The sequence below is a fragment of the Anarhichas minor genome, unplaced genomic scaffold (genome assembly GCF_050575085.1).
Source record: "Anarhichas minor isolate MPS153535 unplaced genomic scaffold, ASM5057508v1 ptg000046l, whole genome shotgun sequence".
Lineage (NCBI taxonomy): Eukaryota > Metazoa > Chordata > Actinopteri > Perciformes > Anarhichadidae > Anarhichas > Anarhichas minor.
Window position 1 is genome coordinate 1,399,080 of NW_027466492.1, and position 23,421 is coordinate 1,422,500.

The 23,421-nt window shown below is 41.5% G+C and overlaps 1 protein-coding gene across 1 annotated transcript in view; it reads right to left on the bottom strand.

Annotated features, from left to right (window-relative positions):
- Positions 1 to 218: 218 nt before the first annotated feature.
- Positions 219 to 23,421, bottom strand: part of myo7aa (myosin VIIAa) — a 44,560-nt gene continuing 21,357 nt past the window's right edge. The window contains exons 19-49 of the mRNA XM_076111993.1: positions 21,712 to 21,806; positions 21,451 to 21,535; positions 21,093 to 21,311; positions 20,253 to 20,360; positions 19,721 to 19,930; positions 18,886 to 19,092; positions 18,505 to 18,681; positions 17,416 to 17,505; positions 17,186 to 17,313; positions 16,592 to 16,718; positions 16,180 to 16,299; positions 15,209 to 15,382; positions 13,556 to 13,783; positions 12,275 to 12,442; positions 11,374 to 11,491; positions 10,456 to 10,582; positions 10,027 to 10,196; positions 9,287 to 9,477; positions 8,142 to 8,266; positions 7,577 to 7,734; positions 6,497 to 6,650; positions 6,046 to 6,201; positions 5,356 to 5,461; positions 5,125 to 5,238; positions 4,753 to 4,840; positions 4,256 to 4,362; positions 3,890 to 4,075; positions 2,029 to 2,145; positions 1,413 to 1,496; positions 1,062 to 1,181; positions 219 to 311 (exon numbers count right to left, since the gene is read on the bottom strand). Of these exons, the coding sequence (XP_075968108.1) occupies positions 219 to 311; positions 1,062 to 1,181; positions 1,413 to 1,496; positions 2,029 to 2,145; positions 3,890 to 4,075; positions 4,256 to 4,362; positions 4,753 to 4,840; positions 5,125 to 5,238; positions 5,356 to 5,461; positions 6,046 to 6,201; positions 6,497 to 6,650; positions 7,577 to 7,734; positions 8,142 to 8,266; positions 9,287 to 9,477; positions 10,027 to 10,196; positions 10,456 to 10,582; positions 11,374 to 11,491; positions 12,275 to 12,442; positions 13,556 to 13,783; positions 15,209 to 15,382; positions 16,180 to 16,299; positions 16,592 to 16,718; positions 17,186 to 17,313; positions 17,416 to 17,505; positions 18,505 to 18,681; positions 18,886 to 19,092; positions 19,721 to 19,930; positions 20,253 to 20,360; positions 21,093 to 21,311; positions 21,451 to 21,535; positions 21,712 to 21,806 (4,350 nt within the window). The remainder of the gene's footprint in view (positions 312 to 1,061; positions 1,182 to 1,412; positions 1,497 to 2,028; positions 2,146 to 3,889; positions 4,076 to 4,255; positions 4,363 to 4,752; positions 4,841 to 5,124; positions 5,239 to 5,355; positions 5,462 to 6,045; positions 6,202 to 6,496; positions 6,651 to 7,576; positions 7,735 to 8,141; positions 8,267 to 9,286; positions 9,478 to 10,026; positions 10,197 to 10,455; positions 10,583 to 11,373; positions 11,492 to 12,274; positions 12,443 to 13,555; positions 13,784 to 15,208; positions 15,383 to 16,179; positions 16,300 to 16,591; positions 16,719 to 17,185; positions 17,314 to 17,415; positions 17,506 to 18,504; positions 18,682 to 18,885; positions 19,093 to 19,720; positions 19,931 to 20,252; positions 20,361 to 21,092; positions 21,312 to 21,450; positions 21,536 to 21,711; positions 21,807 to 23,421) is intronic.

Below are 23,421 nucleotides of genomic sequence, written 5' to 3' on the forward strand. Positions count from 1 at the left end.
TCATCGGGGTTGTAGTGGTGATAGCTGCTTGGGCCTTCGCCGGGGTCGTCGCTGCTGGCAGCCGAACTCTCCCCGGTGAGATTTGACCCTTCCGAGCTAGCAGAAGGACTGCGGCTCATCGTCCACAGCTGGTTGGCAAAGGTCCGCCCCCAGCTGCAGTGCTGGCCAATAGGGCGCAAGAGCCGAACGAGCTCAGCGGCCTCCTGCCAGTAAGAAGTTCACTTGCTGTGGCGCGGCCCAGAGCGCTGCTTGTTCATGGTGGTCAGCATCTGGCTGATGTAGGAGGTCAGCAGGTCGTCCATCTTGTAGCCCTGCAGGTCAAATGGAAACACACGCACACACACACACACACACACGCACACACACACACACACACACACACACTTTCAAATTACACAGCTGATATCTTCAGTTCATTGATGTAAGTGAACATTTTTTAAGCTTGTTTTTTAAGTTGCATAATTCATGTCAACATGAATGTATTACAGATCTGTTATCATTTCTCGGGCTGCATTCAATGTCAATTAATCTGCAGATTGCTGTTTTTTTTCTTTGTTTAATAAACAGTTTTCCGATATTTTCCTTGATAAATGCAGTAAAGTGCACGTTTCAACAGCACTACTTCCATCAGTACAGTCATGTCATACTCACCACTCTGCTGCTCTGAGTTTCTCTTTTCTAACAGAATCAATTATAGTCGTTCCACTTTGCTGTTTTTCTCGAAGCACAATCACAAACACATTTTTAGGAGGCTTTTAATGTGAAACATCTACGGGAAGTATTGAGTTTCATCGGCGGTGGTTTCAATCAAGAAAAACTGATAAGTATAAGCAACTGGAATTAAAAGGTGAATAAAATTTGTGTTTAAAAAAGAAAGTGAGAGTATGACATGACACAGCACTGATGGAACTGTAACCAACTGACTATCATGTGAGCCGTTGTTGTAGACAAGAGGTATTCCACACCTCGGCCTTTAATTGAATTTATTTGAAAATGTACAGAATCTCTGAGTGTGTGTGTGTGTGTGTGTGTGTGTGTGTGTGTGTGTTGCTGTCACCCACCAGCGAGGTCTCACACAGCAGTTTGCTTCCTCTGACCAGGTTGCCGATGGTGATGTGGAAGTAGGTGTTCCCACTGCTCCAGTTGGAGATCTTGGTGAAGGGGTGAGTGGTCAGGATGTCCTGCACAAATACACAGAGAGGGGTAGGCCTCTGTTACCTCCAGGGTCCTCTGATCGACGATGCATACTTGAGTGGCTAATGGTGCGGCATCAATGGGTAAATGAAAGAAACGCAAATCCATCTTAACAGCCTGCAGGTGAGTGGGTTTACCGTGTGCACAGTCCAAACTGACCATTAAAGTAAATCCTTCAACATCAGACAGGTGGGGAGGACTTCTGTAGGAACACAAACCTTTGTCTTGGGGTCGATGAGGCTGACTCCATGCTTGTTGATGGCGATCAGCAGGATCTCTGGGAAGTTGGGCTCTGTGGTTTGCTATGGACAAAAGACAGATTTATGTTGTTATGACATCTAGATATCCATCTACTATATCTTAGAATTTCAAGTTGTAGTGTAGTAAAGGTTCTCTTCACAGTTTATGTTAAATTTAAACACGTCTCGTTTCGCTAATCAGGTGTGTCCACGTTTCCCTTCATCCCATATTTTCCCTGCATCTCTTCCTCTTAGGTGGGAGGACTAACTATAACCAACATGAGTGGCGCTGCTGAAATTTCCAGTTAGTTAAATCCACACCATTTACGACCTGTTTGGCCTTAACTGCTCTCAGAAGACAAACTAGTTTTTCAGTGGGCTCTATGAGGAGGATACAAAAGGAAAACGGCGGTGGTGAAATAAGTACTCGGATCCTTTACTTGAGTAAAATGACTAATACCACACTGTGAAAAGTGAATGTCCTGCATGGATTGCATTGTTACTGAACTATGTGAATAATCAGGAAAAGTAAGACAAAGAAGAGGCACCCAGTGAGAGCTTCAGACAGGAAGTGACAGGCTCCAGGTGGGTTTACCTTGACCTCGAAGAAGGCGGAGCCAAAGGTCGGCCATTTGTAGATGATCTTTAGGAACATCAGTTTGGCTTCTTCTCTTGATTTACCAGCCTGCTTGTTGAAGTAGGCGACCACAGACTGCAACCATCACACACATACAAAAACAATTTGTCGCCACATTAGTCGTCACAAAAATGACTTCAGTGAGTTGTGACTTGAGTCTATAGTGTCGACCTGAGCAGAGCACGAAGTCACTCCCTCTCTCTGTGTGTGTTGTAATCTCAGCTTCTCTGTGCTTTGTTTACATGAGGCGCGTGCATGTTACAGATGTGAGCCCCCACTGGCTAGCTAACGGACGCCGCTCTGCACGGCTCTCACACGGCGGTTACAGCTGATAACGCCATCCTGATCGACGCCCTCGACGTCGGAAGCGTAGCGCCCACCCTCCAGTTCCCCCTCAGGTAACCACTGTCAGCACCGTTTGCACTGTTCATGCTGTCAGCACCGTTTGCACTGATCATGCTGTCAGCACCGTTTGCACTGTTCATACTGTCAGCACCGTTTGCACTGTTCATGCTGTCAGCACCGTTTGCACTGATCATACTGTCAGCACCGTTTGCACTGATCATACTGTCAGCACCGTTTGCACTGATCATGCTGTCAGCACCGTTTGCACTGTTCATGCTGTCAGCACCGTTTGCACTGATCATGCTGTCAGCACCGTTTGCACTGTTCATACTGTCAGCACCGTTTGCACTGTTCATACTGTCAGCACCGTTTGCACTGTTCATACTGTCAGCACCGTTTGCACTGATCATACTGTCAGCACCGTTTGCACTGTTCATGCTGTCAGCACCGTTTGCCACTTTGTTTGTTTCCCATTTACAGAAAATATTTGTGTCACATAATGTTTCTTTGTCCTCTTTGAATTTGTGAAACATACATCTGTATGTTTCACAAATTCTTAAGTAATCCTCGAGTCAGTCAGTTTGTCCCCGCATCTTATTCCTACTGTATCAGGGGTCACTGATAGGTGGGCCGCGGTCCGGGTCCGGACCCAGGCTGACCAATATGTCTCATATGTTCAGAGGCAATTATTAAAAGCGGCAATGTGAAGCGTCACTACGAGACAAAGCAAACGTATCCACTCACATCTGAAATTAAGGCACAGAAAATAAACCTAAGAGCCCGATATGATCAGAATCCTAACACATTAGTTCACTGCCCAACAATGATGTTAACGGAGAGGAATAGAGCTGAAACAAGTGGTTTAATAACCACAGATATACACCCTGCACACATTCTTCTCTTATTGGAAGAAGAGGAGAATATAATATCGTGGCTTTTTTGGGTGACATCACTTCACACCTGAATGAACTGAATTTAAAGCTGCAGGACAATTCAGTGAAAATCATTTTTCTAAAATGTACTCATTTACTTGAAATGAGAGAAGAACATTTATTAATTATTAGAGTATCTATTATTTATAATTAATACAGTTAAATTTGAAACCGGACAGTAAATATTGTTGAGATATTATTCAATTAAACTTTCTGATTTGATTTGAGTTGTTGACTACAAACAGATGTTATTACAACTGTTACTGGCTACTTCAATGTATATATATATATAAATATATATGGGACTAAATCATAGCGCAAGTTCGACATTTCTGTGATGTTCTGAACCTTTGCAATACCTAACTTTAGTAACAATTACTTTACTTTTATATCCGTTATAATATATTCAATCATAATACATAAAACATTAACAAAATTACAGATATAATTTAACTCTAGGATACAGCGAGGTAAAAGAAAATATTCAATATCAGTATGGCTACAAAAAAGATTGTTTTGTCAATAGAGTTTTGCAGGTTTACCCTTTTCCAGTCATCTGGTGACATCTGACGAATGAGATCCTGGGGAACCAGCTCCCGAAGCATCTTGGGAATTGTAGGAAAGTGGGATTTGTCATCCTCAAACTTGACGCGGTAGATGAGCGCTGCAAGTTGGAAAACCTCTTCCCGTGAACACTTATGGTAGCCGCGCAAGTACTTAGGTAGCTCCTAATTAAAAGATGAGAATGAGGGGGAAGAAGTGTTGTCAGTGTTGTACAGAGGTACAGTTCTAGTATAAATCAAATATAGCAGACAATAACAATTTAAACAAAAAAAAAACCTTTGGATGACACGATGTCAGGTGGCACAAAAATGTACTTAAGTATTTTCACGTCCCTTACAACCGACCTGGTAGTAGTGAAAGATAGAGTCGGCGAAGGAGTCCTTCCCTGGAACTGTGTTGGTCCACAACTTCTTCATGAAGAACACCTGATAGGTCAGAGAGGGAACGACTCCTACTAGGGTGGGAAGAGGGTGAAATATAAGTGTGATCAACTTTAAATCCCTGGAGTTGTGTCAGTTTCATATATTTTTAATTGCAGGTTTGTCCAGCCTCCTTCATAAAAGTCAAGATGTTTTCAAAACCCTGCAGTTGGTGGTTGTACTTCCTGCATGTTGAGCAAACCTGAATAAACAAGAAGAGCTTCTGACTGGAACAGTGAGTGAAGTCGAATGCTCACATTTAAATTAAAGGGGACTCCCGCTACCCAAACGTGCTTTACTAGTGAGTAGTCAAGTACATACTCATGTGTCCTATTTTCGAGTAACTACCACCAAGTGCCTGTTAAGGCAGGAGGAGGAGGTTTTTCAGAGCATGCGAGGACACGTATGATTAATGTACCAACCCTCTTTAGCTGGTCGAGACTTCTTGATCCAGTCCGTCAAATGTCTGACAAAGTCAAAGAAGAAATCTCCCTCTGGCACACTGATCACCTGCACACACACACACACACACACACACACACACACACACACACACACACACACACACACACACACACACACACACACACACACACACACACACACACACACACACACACACACACACACACACACACACACACACACACACACACATCACATCACATCACATAATGTATATGGTAATAAACAGTTTTCATTTCCATATTTCTACTTTGACAACAACTTGTCGAGCCTAATGAAACAATGATGTTATATAGATAGTTTCTGAGCAACACTCTTTGACCTCTGACCTTGTCTGAGATCTTAACGAAGAGGCTGAAGCCTTCAGGGGATTTGAGCAGCAGTCTAGTCGAGATGTTCTGGCAGAAATCCTTTGCTTTGGTGCTGGACTCCACTTCAAACGCCTGCATGTTTTGAGAGCACAAGCATGCTCGATTTGTCAATTTTCTTGTTGATAAGAGGAAATATATACACCAGTATGATAGTGTGTGTGTGTGTGTGTGTGTGTGTGTGTGTCTGACCTCGTCTGTATCATCGGGGAAGTAAACTTTGTGGAAGATCTGGGTTGTCTTGTGTTGGATCGCCTCCACTTCCACCAGATGAGGGGGGTACTTCCTGGATCCGTTACTGTTACCATGACAACAATAAAACAAAAAAAAATTCAGGAGCTGCTAACCTTCTGATTAGTGGTGTGTGTGTGTGTGTGTTTGGTGTGTTTTAATAACCTTCTGAAGTTATAAATATTCATTAGTCACATTGCTATTACCTCTATACCATTACTGCTTTTGTTATCATTGTTATTCTACTATAACTTCTGCTGTTATTACTAGTAGGTGTCATTTTTCCATCATTATTATACTTATTACTCTCATCATATGAATCATTTCTGTCATATGCATTGAATGTGTTGTAACTCTGTTATCGTGTTCATTCTGTACACATGACATCTATCACACGTCTGTCCATCCTGATAGAGGATCCTCCTCTGTTGCTCTCCCTCAGGGTTCTTCCTCTTTTCTCCCCGGTAAAGGTTGTTTTTGGGGGAGTTCTTCCTGTTCCGATGTGAGGGTCCCGGTACAGAGGATGTCATATGTGTACAGATTGTAAAGCCCTCTGAGGCAAATTTGTGATTTTGGGCTATACAAAATAAATTGAATTGAATTGAAATTCAGCAATAATCAGTTGAAACAAATGAAAGCCTGGCGTTGTACCGTAGAGCCTTGTGCAGCCTCTGCATGCAGTCTCCAGAGAGGGGGTGGTGTTTCTTGGACTGGAGGAAGCGCTGGATGTGAGGCAGCAGCATGTTACTGGGAGGAAACAGACCAGTACACAACCACAGCAGCTCCCAGCCTTTCTCCTCACTGTACCTGCAGCAGCAGAACAAAGACGCTCATGTTCAGAGTCTGCTTAGCAATGTTCTTCCTGCTCAATACTGCAGACACAGTGATGATGAAAACCTTCAGTGTTTGGGTTGTGTTTCGTTATAACTCAGAAGTAGATTCAGGAAAATCTGGTGTGACTTCACTGAAAAGTTTTTATGTAAGTGTGAACCTTACAAGTATTATCATCATTCATACTATGCACTGATAACACTGATAACACTGATAACACTGATAACACTGATAACACTGATAACACTGATAACGGCGTCGGGTTACACACTTGACGTGGTTGTCGGTGAGCTGCTTGATGATCTGACAGTAGATCTCGTCTTTCAGAGGTTCGGCCTTCAGCGCTCCTTCAAAGATCTGGTCCGTCAACTCGTTGACGGAGCGCGTCCGCTTGGACGGGTAGTCGCCCATGTACTTCATCATAGGTGGGACAAACGTCAAGGAATAAAACAACCTGATTGGCTCGAATACAAATGAGAGAATGGGCATGAACATGTGGATGTGAGACAGAGAGCTTGAATTTAATCAATATTCATCAACCTCAGGAGTCCAGCATGGAAAGAAAATCTGTGGTAATAAATATAAATAAATCAGGTTCAGATTTGTTTTGGCTGAATATCACGAGGTTAACGTCAGGGTAAAGGGCTGCAACAGACGGACACGAGCTGACGTAGAATCAAGACGAGGAAACATTTGGATCTTTAATACTCTGTGCGGGTTTCATTCACTTCACTAAAAGCATGTTACACACACTGGACTACAAACTTAAGAATTTCTGTGGTCATAAAAACATAAGAATGGGGCGAATGTGCTGTTGTGGTCACCGACACAGTGAACTAAACCTACAGCAGTTATTCCTTTTGAGATTATAGATCAACAATAAATTGTGAGGTTAACTTGTGCTTCTATTGGTTTCTTTATTAGTTTCAGCTTCTTATGTTGCTGATTTATATCATAGTGATCTGTTGTTTGTTTTTCTGTTAAAGCAAAAGCACATTAAGATAAAGTCAATGATAACACAGCATTATCAAATAATCGAACCGGTCTCTTGTACGAAAGCATATTTTAAAAATAATTTTCTTTGCAGTGAATGAATATGCTGCTCTGGATCTGTGTTTGTTGCATTTGCTGTTAGTCACAAACCTCTTTCACATTGACAAGCTCACAGTGAAACCGGTCAACACAGAGTTAACTGAGTACATTTGGAAACCACCTTTGTTCGCGTCAGGATTAGAGCAGTTTTGGTTGACAATTTAGTGAAGCCTGACGCCACACAGGAGCCTGAGTATGTTGAAATGGTCAGGACCATCAGTCTTAAACAGCGTCACGTCAGCTGTTTTTCAAAAGATATCTATGAAGGACATGCAGGCGTCCTGAGCCAGCTCCTCGTGGTTCACCACCTTCTTCAGCAGCGGCTGCTTCAGCGGCTCTCTGGTGCAGCTCCACATCTTGTCCTTCCCACGATTCTTAGTGACCATCACTCTGCTCAGGGTGTGTTTGGGAGGAGGCCTGGAAGAAGCAGGTGACATGTTGACATGACTGCTTGTCGATCAAATTTCAATTTACTGGCCACAAATGGACCTGTGATGATGATAACTTCTGAGCTGTCTGATTTCAAGTTTCCAGATAGACGATCTCACTTAATTTCGTGCAATTGTTAAATCATTCATTCCGTGAGTCAATTGATTTCATTACTGTGAATGATTCTGTTTAAAGGGTACATGAAGAACACCAAAGGGCCGAGGACCGATCCCTGAGCTGCTCCATAACTTCAGGAGGATTTACAGCTTGTGTCTGAAAGTATTTTCAGAGAATAACAAGCCAAACTATAATCTAAAACAGTAGGATGTTTCACGGATAAGTTAGTTTTAATGTGTGTGTGCGTGTGTGTAGGTGTGTGGTGTGTGTGTGTGTACCTGAAGTAGTCGTAGGAGAACTCCTCCAGCGTGTAGGGTTTCATCCTGTCGTCGCTCTCCGGCAGGACGAGCTGCGAAACACGAACCGACTCCTGTCGCTGGTCCGGCGTCATGGTAATCAGCGCCTGATTGGTTGGATCACATCAGATTACATTCATTTCACATTGAGCGTTTTATCATAAAGGACTTCCAGTAACTTTGTTCAAACAAAAGGAAGAGACGGATGTTTGAATCAGATCAGATTCAAACTGTTACAGCAATGTGTTAGCAAGTTTTGAATGTTAACATCCCAGTGTGCAAAACGCAGGAAACCAAAATGGGATTAGAGCTGGAGAAAGAGGCACGACACTCTTTAAAATAGATATTTTATTACATTAAAAAACACAACATGTTGGGCCCCAATTGGCTCTTCATCTCTCTTTGTTCTTTGTCCGATGCACAGAAGGAAATGTAAGTTAAATTCCCTTCTGTTAATATAATAAAATGTAAGTCTCGTTTTGTATTGAAGTCAAATTCTAACGGTCAACTTCCTTTCAAGTGACTGTGATGTGTTATTTTAAAGTCTACAGTGTGCTGGGTAATTAAATAGAAAAGTACTCTATACTCCCTCAAAAATACAGAAGTAATGGTATGAGAGAAAAATATAACAAGAGCATCACAGGGTTAAACAGCTTACTTTAATTGAATGTAAATATAATTACAAACTTGCTTATTCAGCTTTCTGCTGCCGTGTGTACAATGTCAGCTGACACATGTTTGTTCCTGTTGTCTGTCATGGACGTAAACTAACATCGAATCTCCACATTGTTCATTTTGATCCTGATGTGTTTCTTTGGATTCAGTTGTTTTCTGTTATATATTTTTTATAGATATATAAGATAATAGAAAAGAAACTTCACTAATAATCAGATATTTTGTTCTGAAACTTTTGGTTGAACTGTGGAAAGTTATTACTCAACCTAAAAAAACTTTTGGATTAAAACTTCTGAAATGAAGTTCCATCTTGCTGCAGAATGAGCTGTGCCCGTAACATGAAACAGCTCCTAAGGAGAAGAGGAGGAAGTCAGTGCTGTAAAGACGAGTCTCCTTCTCACAACCAAGTTCACATCACAAACGCTCTTAGATGCGGTGTCTTCTTCTCTCACCATTATTTCTTGCTGAGGTCGGGTCACGGAGGGCAGGACATAGACGCAGTCGGCTGGGAAATCTCCTCTCTGATTGGTCCGTTCGTTGACACCGTGAGCCCAGCCAGAGTTGAGCACCTGCTCACCGGTGTCCTGGTCCAACAGGATCAGGTCTCCCTTCATGAAGCTCAGGAACGTGGACTCCTCTCCAGCTGTGGAAAAAGAAACACAGTAGGAGGTGAGATGACTAACTGGCATTTCTTCTATTACTACTAATATTTTATTTACAGGACATTACTGAAAAGGTGTTTGATGGAAATCTCTCTAACGTATAATGTACTCAAAGTACAATAGTGTTGCACACTGTTTCAGATGAACTATCTTTATGTGAAAATGTTATTCTGGGTTTGTGCATTCAGGGCAAAACTACCAACATGTACATATATATATATATATATATATATATATACATATATATACATATATATATATATATATATATATATGTACATATATATATATATATATATATATATATATATACATATATATACATATATATATATATATATATATATATATATATATATACATATATATATATATATATATATATATATATATATATACATATATATACATATATATATATATATATATATATATATATATATATATATATACATATATATATATATATACATATATATATATATATATGTTTGTATATATACGTATATCCTTCACCGTTCAGGACTTACTGGGGTTGGGGTTGTCCTGCAGCGCGACCACAAACTTCGACCTGTTCCTCAGGCCTTCCAGGAAGGTCACCACCAGGTCCCGGATGTCCTCCGCGTTGTTGGAGGTGAAGGTGTACTCGTCTCCTTTGATGGTTGCCAAAGTGAAGCTCTGACTCTGTAACTTTCCTCCCCTGGAAGCAAAACAAGTCCTCCGAATCAAACGACAAAACAAACTGATTTATTTAGACACTTCAAAGAAAATAAATGTCCTCATAGGGAATTAAAAAGTGAAATTACAACTGTTGTTGTTGGAAGAGAGAAACCGGAGCCAGTTTGAAAACAGTAAATAGACTTGTACTGGTATAGCTTGAACTTGGATGAGATAAAAGGAAGTGGATGACGATGGAAGGAAAGGACCGTTGAGTGACTACAGCTCCCAGCATGCCTCACCTGCTGCTGGAAACTGCAGTGATTTCTGGGAAGGAGAGCTCCAGGAGGACCTGCTCCTGCTCGTCTACAAAATAAACCCCGGTCCAGTTGACGGCCACGATCAGGTCGTTTTTAGGCAGACTGGGACCTGAGAGATGCAGAGAGGAGAGGATGAAGGTTTCACACCTGAAGGATACAACAGGACAATATCCGTGACATTATGTTCACATATTCTGCATTATATGGGTCCCATAGTTTTTAATAACCGTCAATATTTAACTGATTTCTTAGGAAGGCTCCTAGAAGGGACTGTGTTGTAATACAATTGTCATTTTATTAACTTTATTGTTAATATTTCATTAGATTTGGACTTATCCATATTTCCACAGGTAGTTTTCCTCATCTGCAGGATCTTTTTATTTTCATTTCTTTGTTTTTCTTGCCTTCACGTAACCATGGTATAATAATACTTTTACTTCTGTTAACTACCCGTTTACTTCTCTATGTATACAGTATATATGTATTGCTTCTCACTTCACATATACATCTACTTGATTCATGTTTACATTACAGTTTATTCATTTTGCAATTACTATATACCCGTCTACTGCAAATATATATTGAATCACAATATGTTAACTTCTGCCCTATTTCATGTCGTAAATTCTCATTTTTACTCAAGTGATTTTTTTATTTTTAAACATATTTAATAAGAATCTGAAGATCTGAGTTAGATCTAAGAAATATTTGCCAACGCCTGCTTCTCTGTAATTATCATGAATATGTCAAAGGCCTGAAATTGAGGTGAAATAATTATTTGGTTGCTCATATTTGTACTTAATGTTTGTACAATGACCATCACGCTTTGTATGTATGCGAAAGGTTAGCGGACTCAACTGAAACTAAATTAATCAACTAAAAGAGGTCGTAGATTCTCACCCGAGAACTTGAAGGCTTCGTAGAAACGAGAGAAAAGCAGAGGCCACTTGTGTCGAGCGAAGTCCACCACTTCCTCCTTCACCTTCTGAGGGTCAAATCTCTTCTGGGTGTAGATGCCCTGAGCAGCCAGAGAGAGAGATGTTTTAATATGTTCACATGTGAAATGAGACATGAATAACTTTGAGGTGTTTTGGGGGAGGATGGTGTTTCACACAGTAAATGGTTTTCTTTTTTCTAATTATTGCTCCAATATGAATGCAAACACACCAAGCAGCACATCCCCTGCAGACTTAAAGCCCATAAAAACTGTTCACAAGAATATTAAAATACTTGGATTTGACTGTAGGTTTTTAGCTCAACCAGTTAGATCATCTGAACGTCAAATGTTTGCATTATGCAAATAAAAATATGTACTTGAGAATGTTTATAGGCAAAATATACAAAAATCATTAATCTAATTAATCTACATACATGCATCACCAGGTAACTTCACATGTGCAAAAGTGCAAATTTATATATTTTTAAACATATTCTCAAGTATCCATGAACACAAATGTATTTCCTTTCAAATACAGCCAAACTGCTAGCTGCTCTGTGTAGTTAAGCAGGTATAATGTTTACCATGTTCACCATCTTAGTTTAGCGTGTCAAGCAATGTCAAGCAGCTGGTGGTGCTCAAGGACATGATAAGGGATCACAAAAGGAAAAAGGATTCTTCCTCTGAGGACTATGAAAGTCTGAACATTTCATGTCAATCCATCTAATAATTTCTGAGTCTAAATCCAAATCTAAATCAAAGAGGTGGACTGACATCCCTCGAGGCCTGGCTGAAACCTGCAGGTTCCCTTCTCCACTAATTCGCTGGGAGGACGTTGACAGACGTTGTCCCAGTGATGAACACCTTTTTGTGTGCAGCCATGATGAAATGAGCCCATTTCTCCACCGTCCTGGAGCTGCTGATCTCTCTATCGGGGATGTAGGAGGGGATGAGGCTCAGCAGGCGCTCCAGAAGGATCTCCGAACCGTAGTCGACGTAATACTGCTGAGAGGCCAGTTCTGCCAGGTCCTCCTGGGCACACAGAGAGACAGATACCGGTAGGTTTGTTTGGAGGATTATTTTTAGAAACACATGAATATGAACTTTGTTTTGTCTTGATCAGTTCTCTGATCAGTCTTCTTACTTGTTTTTACTATTACTAGTACCTAAAAACCACAATTCACTGTAGAATTACAGTACTTTTGCTGATATATATATTGTGTTGTGTATATACGTCGTGTATATTTGTTCTATGAGATATGTTGTTTTATGATATATCCAAAGTGACTTTTTTAACATCTTTTATCATAAATGATAATAAAAAAGAACTATAGTCCAAAGAGATGAAGTAAACTAGTCACTTAAATATATGTTTGCAAAGGGACTTCTAGTACTCCCTAGCTTAAGTTCTCACAAACTATTTAAAGGAATATTTCAACATTTTGGGAAATAATCATATTTGTTTTGAATTAGATGGCCACTCTCATATCTGTGCACTACAGACTGAGCCCAGCTAGCTTATTCCCCATTTCTAGTCTTTGTGCTAAACTAAGCTAACTGGCTTCTAGCTCCAGCTCTTACAACTTGCATTCTCTCTCCTCACCAGCAGGGGGCGACTCCTCTGGTTGTATAGAAGTCTATGAGAGAATGACTCTACTTCTCTCTTGATTTATTCCCTCAGTAAACATTGTGAACATGAGTTTATGGTCTCAATCTCTAGTTTCAAGTCTTCTTCAATACAGCACGATGTTCATTTAGTAAATGATGGTCCTTTTAGAGTCAAACAGACCATAAAGCAGGGGATGCTTTAGGGCGGGGCTACCTTGTGATTGACAGGATGCTGCCGCTACCAGAGACATATACGGCGTCTCTACGTCACTCCTCTGCATTCCAAATATGATAATTTATGTTCATTGGTTGCAAAAAAAAGCCGACATGAGGACGGTCGTAATTTAAGATGGCGACGGCGAAATCGCAAAACTCGTTCACTTCTAATATACACTTTATGCTCCAGCTTCATACTTGGCATGCAGACATGACAGTGGCATCAGTCTCTTAATCAAACTCTCAGCAAGAAAGCAAATTTATTTTATATCCACAAAATGTCAATTCTTTAAAGTAAATAAGGAGACATAAATAACGCACCCTGTCGCAGCGGTACTCTCCGAACTTGACGCCCCTGACGGTCTGTTGGTAGATGAGGTTGGTGGCGACCTGGTCCTCGGTGGGGGAGTGCCAGGGCGTGAAGATCTCCTTCCTGAAGAACAGCCTCCAGGGGGCGTTCCTCTCCTGGGCTCCCTGCTCCTTGGCGTACTGCTCGCACTGCGACACGGCGTCCATCACGTGGTCGTTCCCGCTGCCCAAAGACGAGACCTGCAGGAGGAAAATCATTCATTCCTGCTACTACACACAATGATTTTGATGATTATTATTATTTTCTAATGTGATTTAGTTTCACTAGTGCAAAATCGAATAGTATTTTTAACATAATAATCTCTGAACTTTTAATCTATATTCATTCATTACCATCATTATCGAAATGTATAAGAATCATTAATATACTGTAATTGTAAAGGACCAGTTTCAGTTTCACAATTTGAAAGTGAATACATTTTGGGAAGGTGAGGACATTGAGACACATAAAGAATACTTGGCTTTGAATAATAATTTAGCATCCGATGGTTTTTCCACAAAGACTTCCATTAAACCCAGTGCAACTCAAAATAAATGAGATACTCCTTTTTTAGAGATTAGTTTTATATTTTTTAAGTTATATTTATAACTTCTTAATAAAATAAATGTATAAAAATGATGTTATGTTTGTTGGTCGGTTGTTTTAAGCTTCACTACAGTCACGTGCAATATGAAATGCTTTGTGTGATGTATAAATCAGGGGACAAGCGCTAATGGCAACGGAGGCCGGTAGCTATTATTAACTTTGCTACATTTTTGTCTTAATTTGTTGTCTTTTTGTTTTTATTACTGGAGCACGTATGGCAGAAACTGCACTACAGGAATGCTCTGTTGTTTTTGTTTTCTCATATTTTTGTTGTGTGGCATAAATGGACTACGTCACAACTGCATTTTGTGTAACACTGAGTTGCAGAATGACAATAAATGATCCTTGAATCCTTGAGTTCTCATTTGCACACTACAGTCTGAAAATTTAATTTTAAAAGCACAATCATGCACATTCTGCATCTACTGCTGAGATTTAAAGGGCAAGTTCACTGCTCTCTGATGAGATCTTCAAAACACAATGACCTAGTGATGGAGCAGTGTATTCCTCAGTCATTTCACAGAGGATGAGGGAAGAAAAAGTTGTATACGTATTAGGTCCTACTAATCACAAATAGCTAAGAGAAATTAAAAATGCATATCAAACAAAAGCTTGGGTCTCAGGAAGTTAAAGTTTCATTAAAATTCTAAATATTCTTCAACAATTTATGAAAATGTAAATATTTTTCATCAAAAAGTGTTGAACTTCGATGTCTCCTGCTTCACTGCGAAGCCAATCTGGTGAATGTGTGCTCGAGGTTTCAACATCATGTCACACTGGAGTAAAGTGCATATTGAACCTGGATTGACTGCAAACTAGTTGTGATGTCACAAAATCATCTGGTACGTCCAGCTGTTCAACTCAGATTTAAGGTTAGCAAAGAGAAACTTTCCACTCTCAGCAGATGACTGTTGGGGGCTTTAAGGGTTAAGGGCTCCTCAGTGCCAATGATGGTTCTCACATGTGTGTGTGTGTGTGTGTGTGTGTGTGTGTGTGTGTGTGTGTGTGTGTGTGCCCACCTTGTCAAACAGTGCGATGTAGAGCGAGAAGCCGAAGCGGTCCTGCAGGTTGATTTTGTCGGACAGGGCGTTGCAGAGCTCCTTGGCCGTGGTGGCGGAGTCCGTCAGCAGTGTTTTGGTGGTACCGTCCATGAACGTCACCGGCAGCATGATGGGCTTCTTCGACTTGGTGGCCTGGAGAGAGATCTCAGAACTTAAGCTGAGTTGTTTCCAAATGAAAAACCTGTTGCTTTGAAATCACTTCACATCCTCGCTGTCGACTCAGTGACCTCCTGAGACTCTGCTACCAACAGAGCACTGCGTTCTGCTCACACCGTCACATTAACAGTTCCTTTGTGCAGGTCTAAGTCATCTTCTTTTGTTTTTACCACATTTCCCTCTGTCTCCCACAATATTGTGTTTATTTATTGCTCAGACTGTCATGCACACTGCTCTTTGACTCCACTCAATTTTCCCTCTACTTTCTAATTTTCCACTGCTTTAAATTAAATAATTCTTTATTTCTTACACTGCCATGTACCTCTTATTCTTTTACTTTATACTATACTTCATGTCTTTTTCTGCTTTAGTCAAAGGAAACACATTACGAAACAGTCTTTTTGATTTTCTGTACTTACACTATAGCATTTAGTCCCATTGTTAAAAACCATAAAGCCAAATTGTGTTTAAGATGTGTGTGTGTGTGTGTGTGTGTGTGTGTGTGTGTGTGTGTGTGAGATTTCAAGTTTATTAACTGGATATATCTTCAAAATATAAACAGGATTAGAATTATTTACCATTGAAGGGTATCCAAGAACACTGATGATTTATAACACTGACGCATTCAGAGAAAAAAGCTTTCTAATTTTAAACAAAGGAAGATTAAATCAAATTGAAAAAACATTCCCATGATATTTTTTCTTACACCAATACCATGTGTGTGTGTGTGTGTGTGTGTGTGTGTGTGTGTGTGTGTGTGCGTGTGTTTGTACCTGCAGCTCCAGCCAGGAGGGAGGCTGTGTTCTCGTCCCGTTGACAAACGTTCGTCTCAGTCTCTCCTCACAGTACGGAGCGTAACCCGGCGGCCCGCTGTTGATGAAGTTCCTCAGGTACTGTTGGTAGAAATGCAAAACAGCAAGTGAGTAACTCCCTGAGGTAGCATCCAGAGGGCAGTATTAGAAAAATAATAAGTAATAATAATTGACAGATAATCGATCGGGTTGTACGCAAATTTAAACGTATTCGCTTTCTCACAGAAAGACAAAAGCCTCTTATGAGGCTACCTCAATGAGGATCCATTCAGAAAACAAACAACTGTGGAAATATGTGAACTTTAAGACGTCTTCCTCCTGCATATTTCAATTGAATAGATAATAAAAATCCATAACTTTTGAATATCCTGACCTTGACAAACTTGTCTGAAGGGGCGAAGCAGCCGACACACAGAGAGATGAGGATCCAGCCACGAGCGTGAGAACTCTTGGACGGGTTCTGACTCAGCTGCTTGCTGATCTGACAGTAGATCTCGTCCCTAACACACACACACACACACACACACACACACACACACACACACACACACACACACACACACACACACACACACACACACACGTACAAGTATAATCCAATGACAAACTGACAAGTTCAGAAATAGAAGATGGAAAGTGATTATAAAGCCACAACATGTCTCCTGAGCTCTCTCTTAAATTTAAGAGAAAGTTTAAATGTCTGATTAAGAGGCTTTAAAATCTTTTCCAGACACATTTGGATGCATAGAAATGTGAATTGTCTGTTCTTCTTTGCTGCTACTATAATGTAGGAGACTCTTTTTGTTTGACAATAACAGCAAAGATATTATCTTATTATATTCAGGCCACACATCATTCTTTGATGTATTGATGTAATGAATTCATGCCAGTGATATCCATGTTATTCTATGAAAACCACAGCCTCATGATGACGTAAATGTGTGTGTGTGTGTGTGTGTGTGTGTACCTGAGTCCTGGTCTCAGGATCCCGTTGCCGATGATGAAGTGAAGTTTCTCCAGGTTGGATGTTGGCCGGTCCTCCAGCATGCTGTTGCCGTGGAGACCGTGCTCGCCATCGTTGAGGCGCTTGGTGACCTGAAACGCATCAGACGGTGACTTTTCTACTTCTGCAACATGCCGCCTATGAATCCACCAGAAAGGTAGTTTTCATAATCCCGCCGTCTCTCTGTCTCTCACCTCCTCGGTGATCTTGGATTTCTTCTTCAGGGTGAGGGACACCAGTTTGTGCCGTACGCTGTTCTTCTTGTGGCTGTCAGTGTGAGGCGTCTGAGGGCAGAACAAGACCACTGATCAGAGATGCTCACATGATACGTAACAATGGGACTCTCCGTCTGGAGTCCAGAACCCCAACAGAGGTACAGTCAATGATCCGGATGTTCGCCGTGAGAAAAACTTGGCTTTTATTTGACTTGACTCATTTAACAAGCAACTGGACAAGAGGATTAAATTAAAATTAATTTAAAGATCTGCCATTCTCCGGAACGACTTTCTTGCAGGTTGTTTTTCAGTTTTGGCGGGATGCTTCTCCTGTTTGTTTTCTCATGGATGGCTTTTCTTTTACATCCGAAAGCATCAAATGAAGAGAAGAAGTTAGTTTGAGCGAGTGAAGAAATAAAGAGGGAACGGTTTGACGTGAAGTACAACGCTACAAAGAGACGCCTTCCTAAAGCAAACTGGTGAATCCTTCATCTGTTCTGACATGAAGCCCTTTGTGTGTATTCTTGAGTCAGAACAAATAATCATAAAATAATTACAAAGAACATTTTTTAAATGTTTTTGAACTCCCTGAGATCAGCTAGCAGTCTTCTTCACACATCGCTCCGTTTCTTGATGCATTACGGCCACAACCTGTCGATCTCTGTGTGAAACTCTGGTGAAAATTAACCTTTTCAAGTTGGATGAATCTAGTGGATTAAATGTTTAGTCTCCAAAATCAATATCATAGCTCACATTCAAAGTGTTAGAGTAGATCAGAGAAACTGCATTTGTTTTTAGATATCTCCAGTTAGAAAACAATCTTTGCACTCTTAAAAGTTATGGAAACAGTTGATAAATGACCTGCACCCCAAAAAAACCAATGAACTTACTAATGTAAAGTTTTAAGTTATTTAAAAGCATATATACAATGAAAACATACTGTGGCTGTATATCACATGTCCCTCCACTTAAGGATAGGAAACATGGCTGATGAACTAACAGCAGCACATCACAGAGCAGCTCTAGTTTTAAACTTTAACTGTATAAATCCCCTCTCCTCCCCCTTACCTCGCCCTCCCCCTGCAGCGCCTGCAGCTCTCTCTTGTACGTCTTCTTCCCCAGCGTCTCGTAGATTTTGGTCATGACGGGGATCTTCTCGCTCCCGTCGCTGATGGCCGTGTGGTACTTGGGCTCCGGCAGATCTCCCATGAACCTCAGCACTGTGATCCACACCGCCAGAGCAGCCTGGGCCCGGGACACGGAGGATACATTTTTTATTCATTCAAGTTTGCCAGATGAAATCTTATCTCGAGTTGAGGAAATTCTCCTACTTCTTCAGCAAAATAAACTATTTAAAAAGCCTTTCGGGATCAACTGGAAAAAAAGCATCGTCACAAATCTGAAAACATGGTTAGTCTGCCGTGGGGTCAGGGGTCAAAGGTGACCTACCAGCTGGTCTCCCTCGTCGTCGTGGAACAGCAGAGGCTGTTTGAGAGGCCGTCGGACGTAGGTGTGTGTGGTGGTGCCCTGGAAGTAGGTGGCGGCGTACTTGGCAAACTTGTACTCCGATAGATCCTCCTCTTCGTCGTCCTCAGGCAGAGGAAGAGCCTCGTCCAGATCCTCCTCCTCCAGCTCCCGATGGGTCCGCTCCAGGTCCTGCAGAGGAGACAGGAGCTTCAGGTGAGACTCTCCAGACTGAAACTCTGACGTTTGTCTTCTCTTAAGTGATGAGAAAATTCTCTGACCTCTCAGACAAATGTGAAAATAATGTAATTAACCTGTTAACGCAATACGGTTAGTAATTCAATTTCATTTCCCCCTAAACTATTTGGGGTACATTCTCCCACTTTCAAATATAGAATTATTTTTTATGTATATACATACAGCTGAATAAATGTCAACTCTGTCACTTATTGTACTCAAACCCAACACTGTCCAAACATTGTAACGCAAAAGTAACTGCAAGACTTTTTGTTATTAATTTATTATTTTTAATCTATTTAACAAGTTTAAATCTGACTGAAAAAGGAAATTTCTAAACTGCACATGGGGGAAGAAATTTGTCATCACAATGAATTTTCATCATCAAAACAAATCTGAGGGGTATTTAAATAACTTGAAGAGGTAATGGGATTATTTCTAAAGGACCTGCACTTAGAATAAATCCGTAGAATATCAATAATTGTAAGATTCCTTTTTCAACTCTTTTATACATATGTAGTATATAATCGCGCTGACAATACAATTTGCGCCAAAGAACAACGGAAACCTTTTGTTGACTCACCTCAAAGCCGGCAGGAGCCTGTCCCTCCTGGCCCGGGAAAGAGGTCGTCGTCCCCAGGAAGCCGAACATTTTGTCCACCATGTCGGAGTCGTTGACGGGTTCCAAACGGGCCTTCTCCATCTGCTCCACCATCTCCTTCTTCCTCCGGGCCTCCTCCTTCTCCTTCTTCTCCCGCTCGGCGTCCTCTTTGGCCAGATGGGCCAGACGCTCCTAGTGAAACCACAGTGTAATAATAAGGATAATATCTGTAAACAAAACAGGCATCTGTACTCTATTTTACACGTTGGGCCACTTGGTTTCCTCTGCTGGAACGATTCACAGCTCAAAGCAGGAAACACAAGCATGTGACAAATTAAAATACAGAAATGTTGTCCGAACATCTGTTAAACATACTGATTAAGACAGGTGGGTGTATGCTACAAAGAAAGTTAAGATATCCCAAACTAGAATGATGCATCCTAATCCATTTAAAGAAGATACATAAACGGATGTTTTGAAAATGTCTCCGATGTGTTCTTCGTTGAACTCCCACCTGGTGTTTGCGCTCAGCCTCGGCCTTCGCTCGCTTCGCTGACATTTGATTCCTCAGTTTGGTCTCTTCAGCCAGACGCATCTTCTCCGCCTCCAGCCTCCTGCGGTACTGAGGGGGGGGGAGTCCACTGTCAGAAAAGAACGACTAGATACAACACGGGCTCAACCCCAGTGGGCTGCTTTTACATCTCAGTTAAAAATCTGATTTGTTCAAGTCAACAGCACTGAGAGTGTGGAGGTGCTGGGGACAACTGAAGTGGCAGGGATAACATTAACTTAAGGGATTGAATTAAGCAATTAAGTGAAAAAATAATAATAAAAGCTAGCATTCAAAGTTCCCCCGTCCTCATCAGCTCATCAGGTGTGTGAGAGAGAGAGGTCGAGCGAGCTCGAGGGTGAATGAGGAGAGGGAGCTGCGTTGGCACGAACAAAGCAGTGAATCAGAAGAATAAAAAGTTTTTTTATTTTACGTTTCACAGAGGTTTTGTTTCTAAAGCACAAATAAACACACTCACACCTCGGCACAACCCTGCAGGAAGGTGCCGGATTTTGAATGAATGCAGACGAAACGCACGCTACATCCTGCTGTGGCCCGTCTGCCCTCTCTCTGCACACAGCAGAGGAGAGAGAGGAACAACACGTGTACTGAAGCTCTCCTATCTTTATTCAAGAGTGTGTCCTTTCAATCTGACAGCACGACTTATTGATTCCACTTGAGATTTTAAAATTATTTCCCACAAAATCCTGTCCCCGCACTCAGATAGCCCTTGCTTTCGTTTGGATTTCTGCACAAACTGCATGCTCGACCCAAATCCACTACTGTGCATGTGTGTGCTTTTACCTCTCCCTTCAGCCTCTTGTACAGCCGGCGAGCGATCATGCCTCTGGTGTAGGCCTGGACGGTGATGACGGCCCACAGTCGGTGTCTGAACGCCCGGCGCACCAAGAAGCCCCGACAGCGGCCCTGGAAGCCCGTGATTCGCTGACGCGCTACGTTGTACGACGCACACAGCTTCCTGGAGCGGACCAGAGCCTGGAGGCGAGAGAAGCCCGCTCGCATCTGAAGGGGGACACAGGAACAAAAACGAAGAAGAAGGAGAAAGATTTGTTTTTCAACCTTTTCTGATAATAATGAATTACTCGAGCTGAGCTGCATCATAGATCACAATCATGCTGAATTGATGCGTGCGAGTCCTCACAGCTCCATAGTTCTTCCGACACTGGTACCCTCTCCACGTCTTCTGGATCCACACAGCCGACTTCCTCATCTTCAGGAAGTTGGATCTGACGACAGGAAATGAAAAATCAGATACCACTTTTGTTTGAATCCTTACATGACAAAATATTTTATCACCAAAAAAAAAAAAATCAGATTAGGGGTTTTAGAGGGTGACACGCAAGACTGGCTCAAATTACAGTTTCATCTGAAAAGTTCACCAGACTGGATTTTTAAGGCCTACCTGTCCTTGAACCCTCGAACCACCTTCTGGATGAGGATGACCTTGTCTGTGATGGCCTTGTCTCTCTCGATCTCCAGCAGCATGTCGTGGTGATCCTGCACAGCCGGAGAGAGAACTCGTGTGTAACAAACACAAAATTCTCTGGTTCATCAGTTTTGAGAGTCTAATGACTAAAAATCACATTGTATCCACAGAAAATCAAAGTTTTTTAACCCTGTTTGCAGAAACAAAAGGTTCAAAAGGTTCGAACGGATATTTTAGCGAGACAATAAGCGTAAACAACAGATAACCCAGCAAAAGCAAAGATTATCACTGAATATCCACAACTATTCTCAAAAATACTGTGCTTCTGTTTCACAATTTAATCAGACAAATTGATAAAAAATGACCAACAGCTGCCTAATTATATAACTAGATAATTAGCTAACATCATTCCATAGAGGGATAAAAAAAAAACAAAAAAAACAATGGAGGTCACCAGAGTCATAAGACTCCAGCCTCTAGAAACCATAAATGTCTGCACATCAGTCTAGCATTGTCCCCCCCCCCCCCGCGCGTAGCTCCACTAACAATAGCTAAATATATCCGCCTTCCCAAATTGTTGAAAGTTAGGAAAATCATTCTGAAGTCAGGACACAGTAAACCAAACGCTGTAGTTACAGCACTTTCCCCCCAACATGCTTTGATGTGACAGCTTTCCAGTTTGCTAACAGACCATAAACCTCTCCTGTCCATCTGTCCTGTAGGAGGAAGTGTGGGTACTGCCCTGCCTTCAACCCCCCTGCACATTCTACTTCCTGTTCTGCTTCCTGTCCAGCCGAGCGGTAAGGCCTGATAGAGATTAGCCTTAAATCCGGAGGAGCCGAGACATTTGTGTGAAAATAGACCTGAATAATCAACTTCAAACACAAGGCAGGGGCGTGATACAGAAAAGTGTCCTCCAGTCTCCTCTAACTGGGGAGCCGTAGATTCACCCGGTTCATTAATGTGACTTCTTTTTGTTTTGCACACAGGAAGTGGAATAAAAACATGGAAAATCTTAAACTTCCTCCCTTACCCACCCGCATCATTCTATCCACGGAAGACAAACCACTTGTTCCATTTTACACTGGATCTCAGAAAATTGTTATTAAGGACACTAGTTTCAGCTTTTAAGATTTTGACCATTTCGCTAACCGCTGAGGAACAATGTAAATACCATAGGAATAATAGTAGGTAGTCCCTGTTTTACCAGTTTTTTTAAATGTTAATCTATTGTTATCTACACAACATTTTGCCTAACAACGCTGTCTCTTTACAGTCTAGTCTCGTCTTGACAGACCTTTCCGATGGGGAACTGAAGGCATTGCATACATCTATGCTCTCTCCAAAGCCGCCACACTCCATTGACAAAAACAGTAATTTTATGTTGCAGAACACAGGAGTTGCTGGTCTTCCGCAATCTCGATTGGTTAGTTAGTTTGTGCTACTGTGGGACTTTGATGAACACTGTTCCATGCATTTAAAACTCAAAGTATTTGGTGTGTAAACACGTTATCGCTCGATCAGAATCACACACTGTGAAAACAAACTGAGCCTAAATCATCATCAGCTGATATTTTCATTTAACCTCTGGGGAAAGAAGTGACAGTGTCACCGAGGCAACGGATGTGCCTTACCAGTGACCTCTGGACAACATCTGTCCTCACTGGGCGGGAAACCAAAACACAC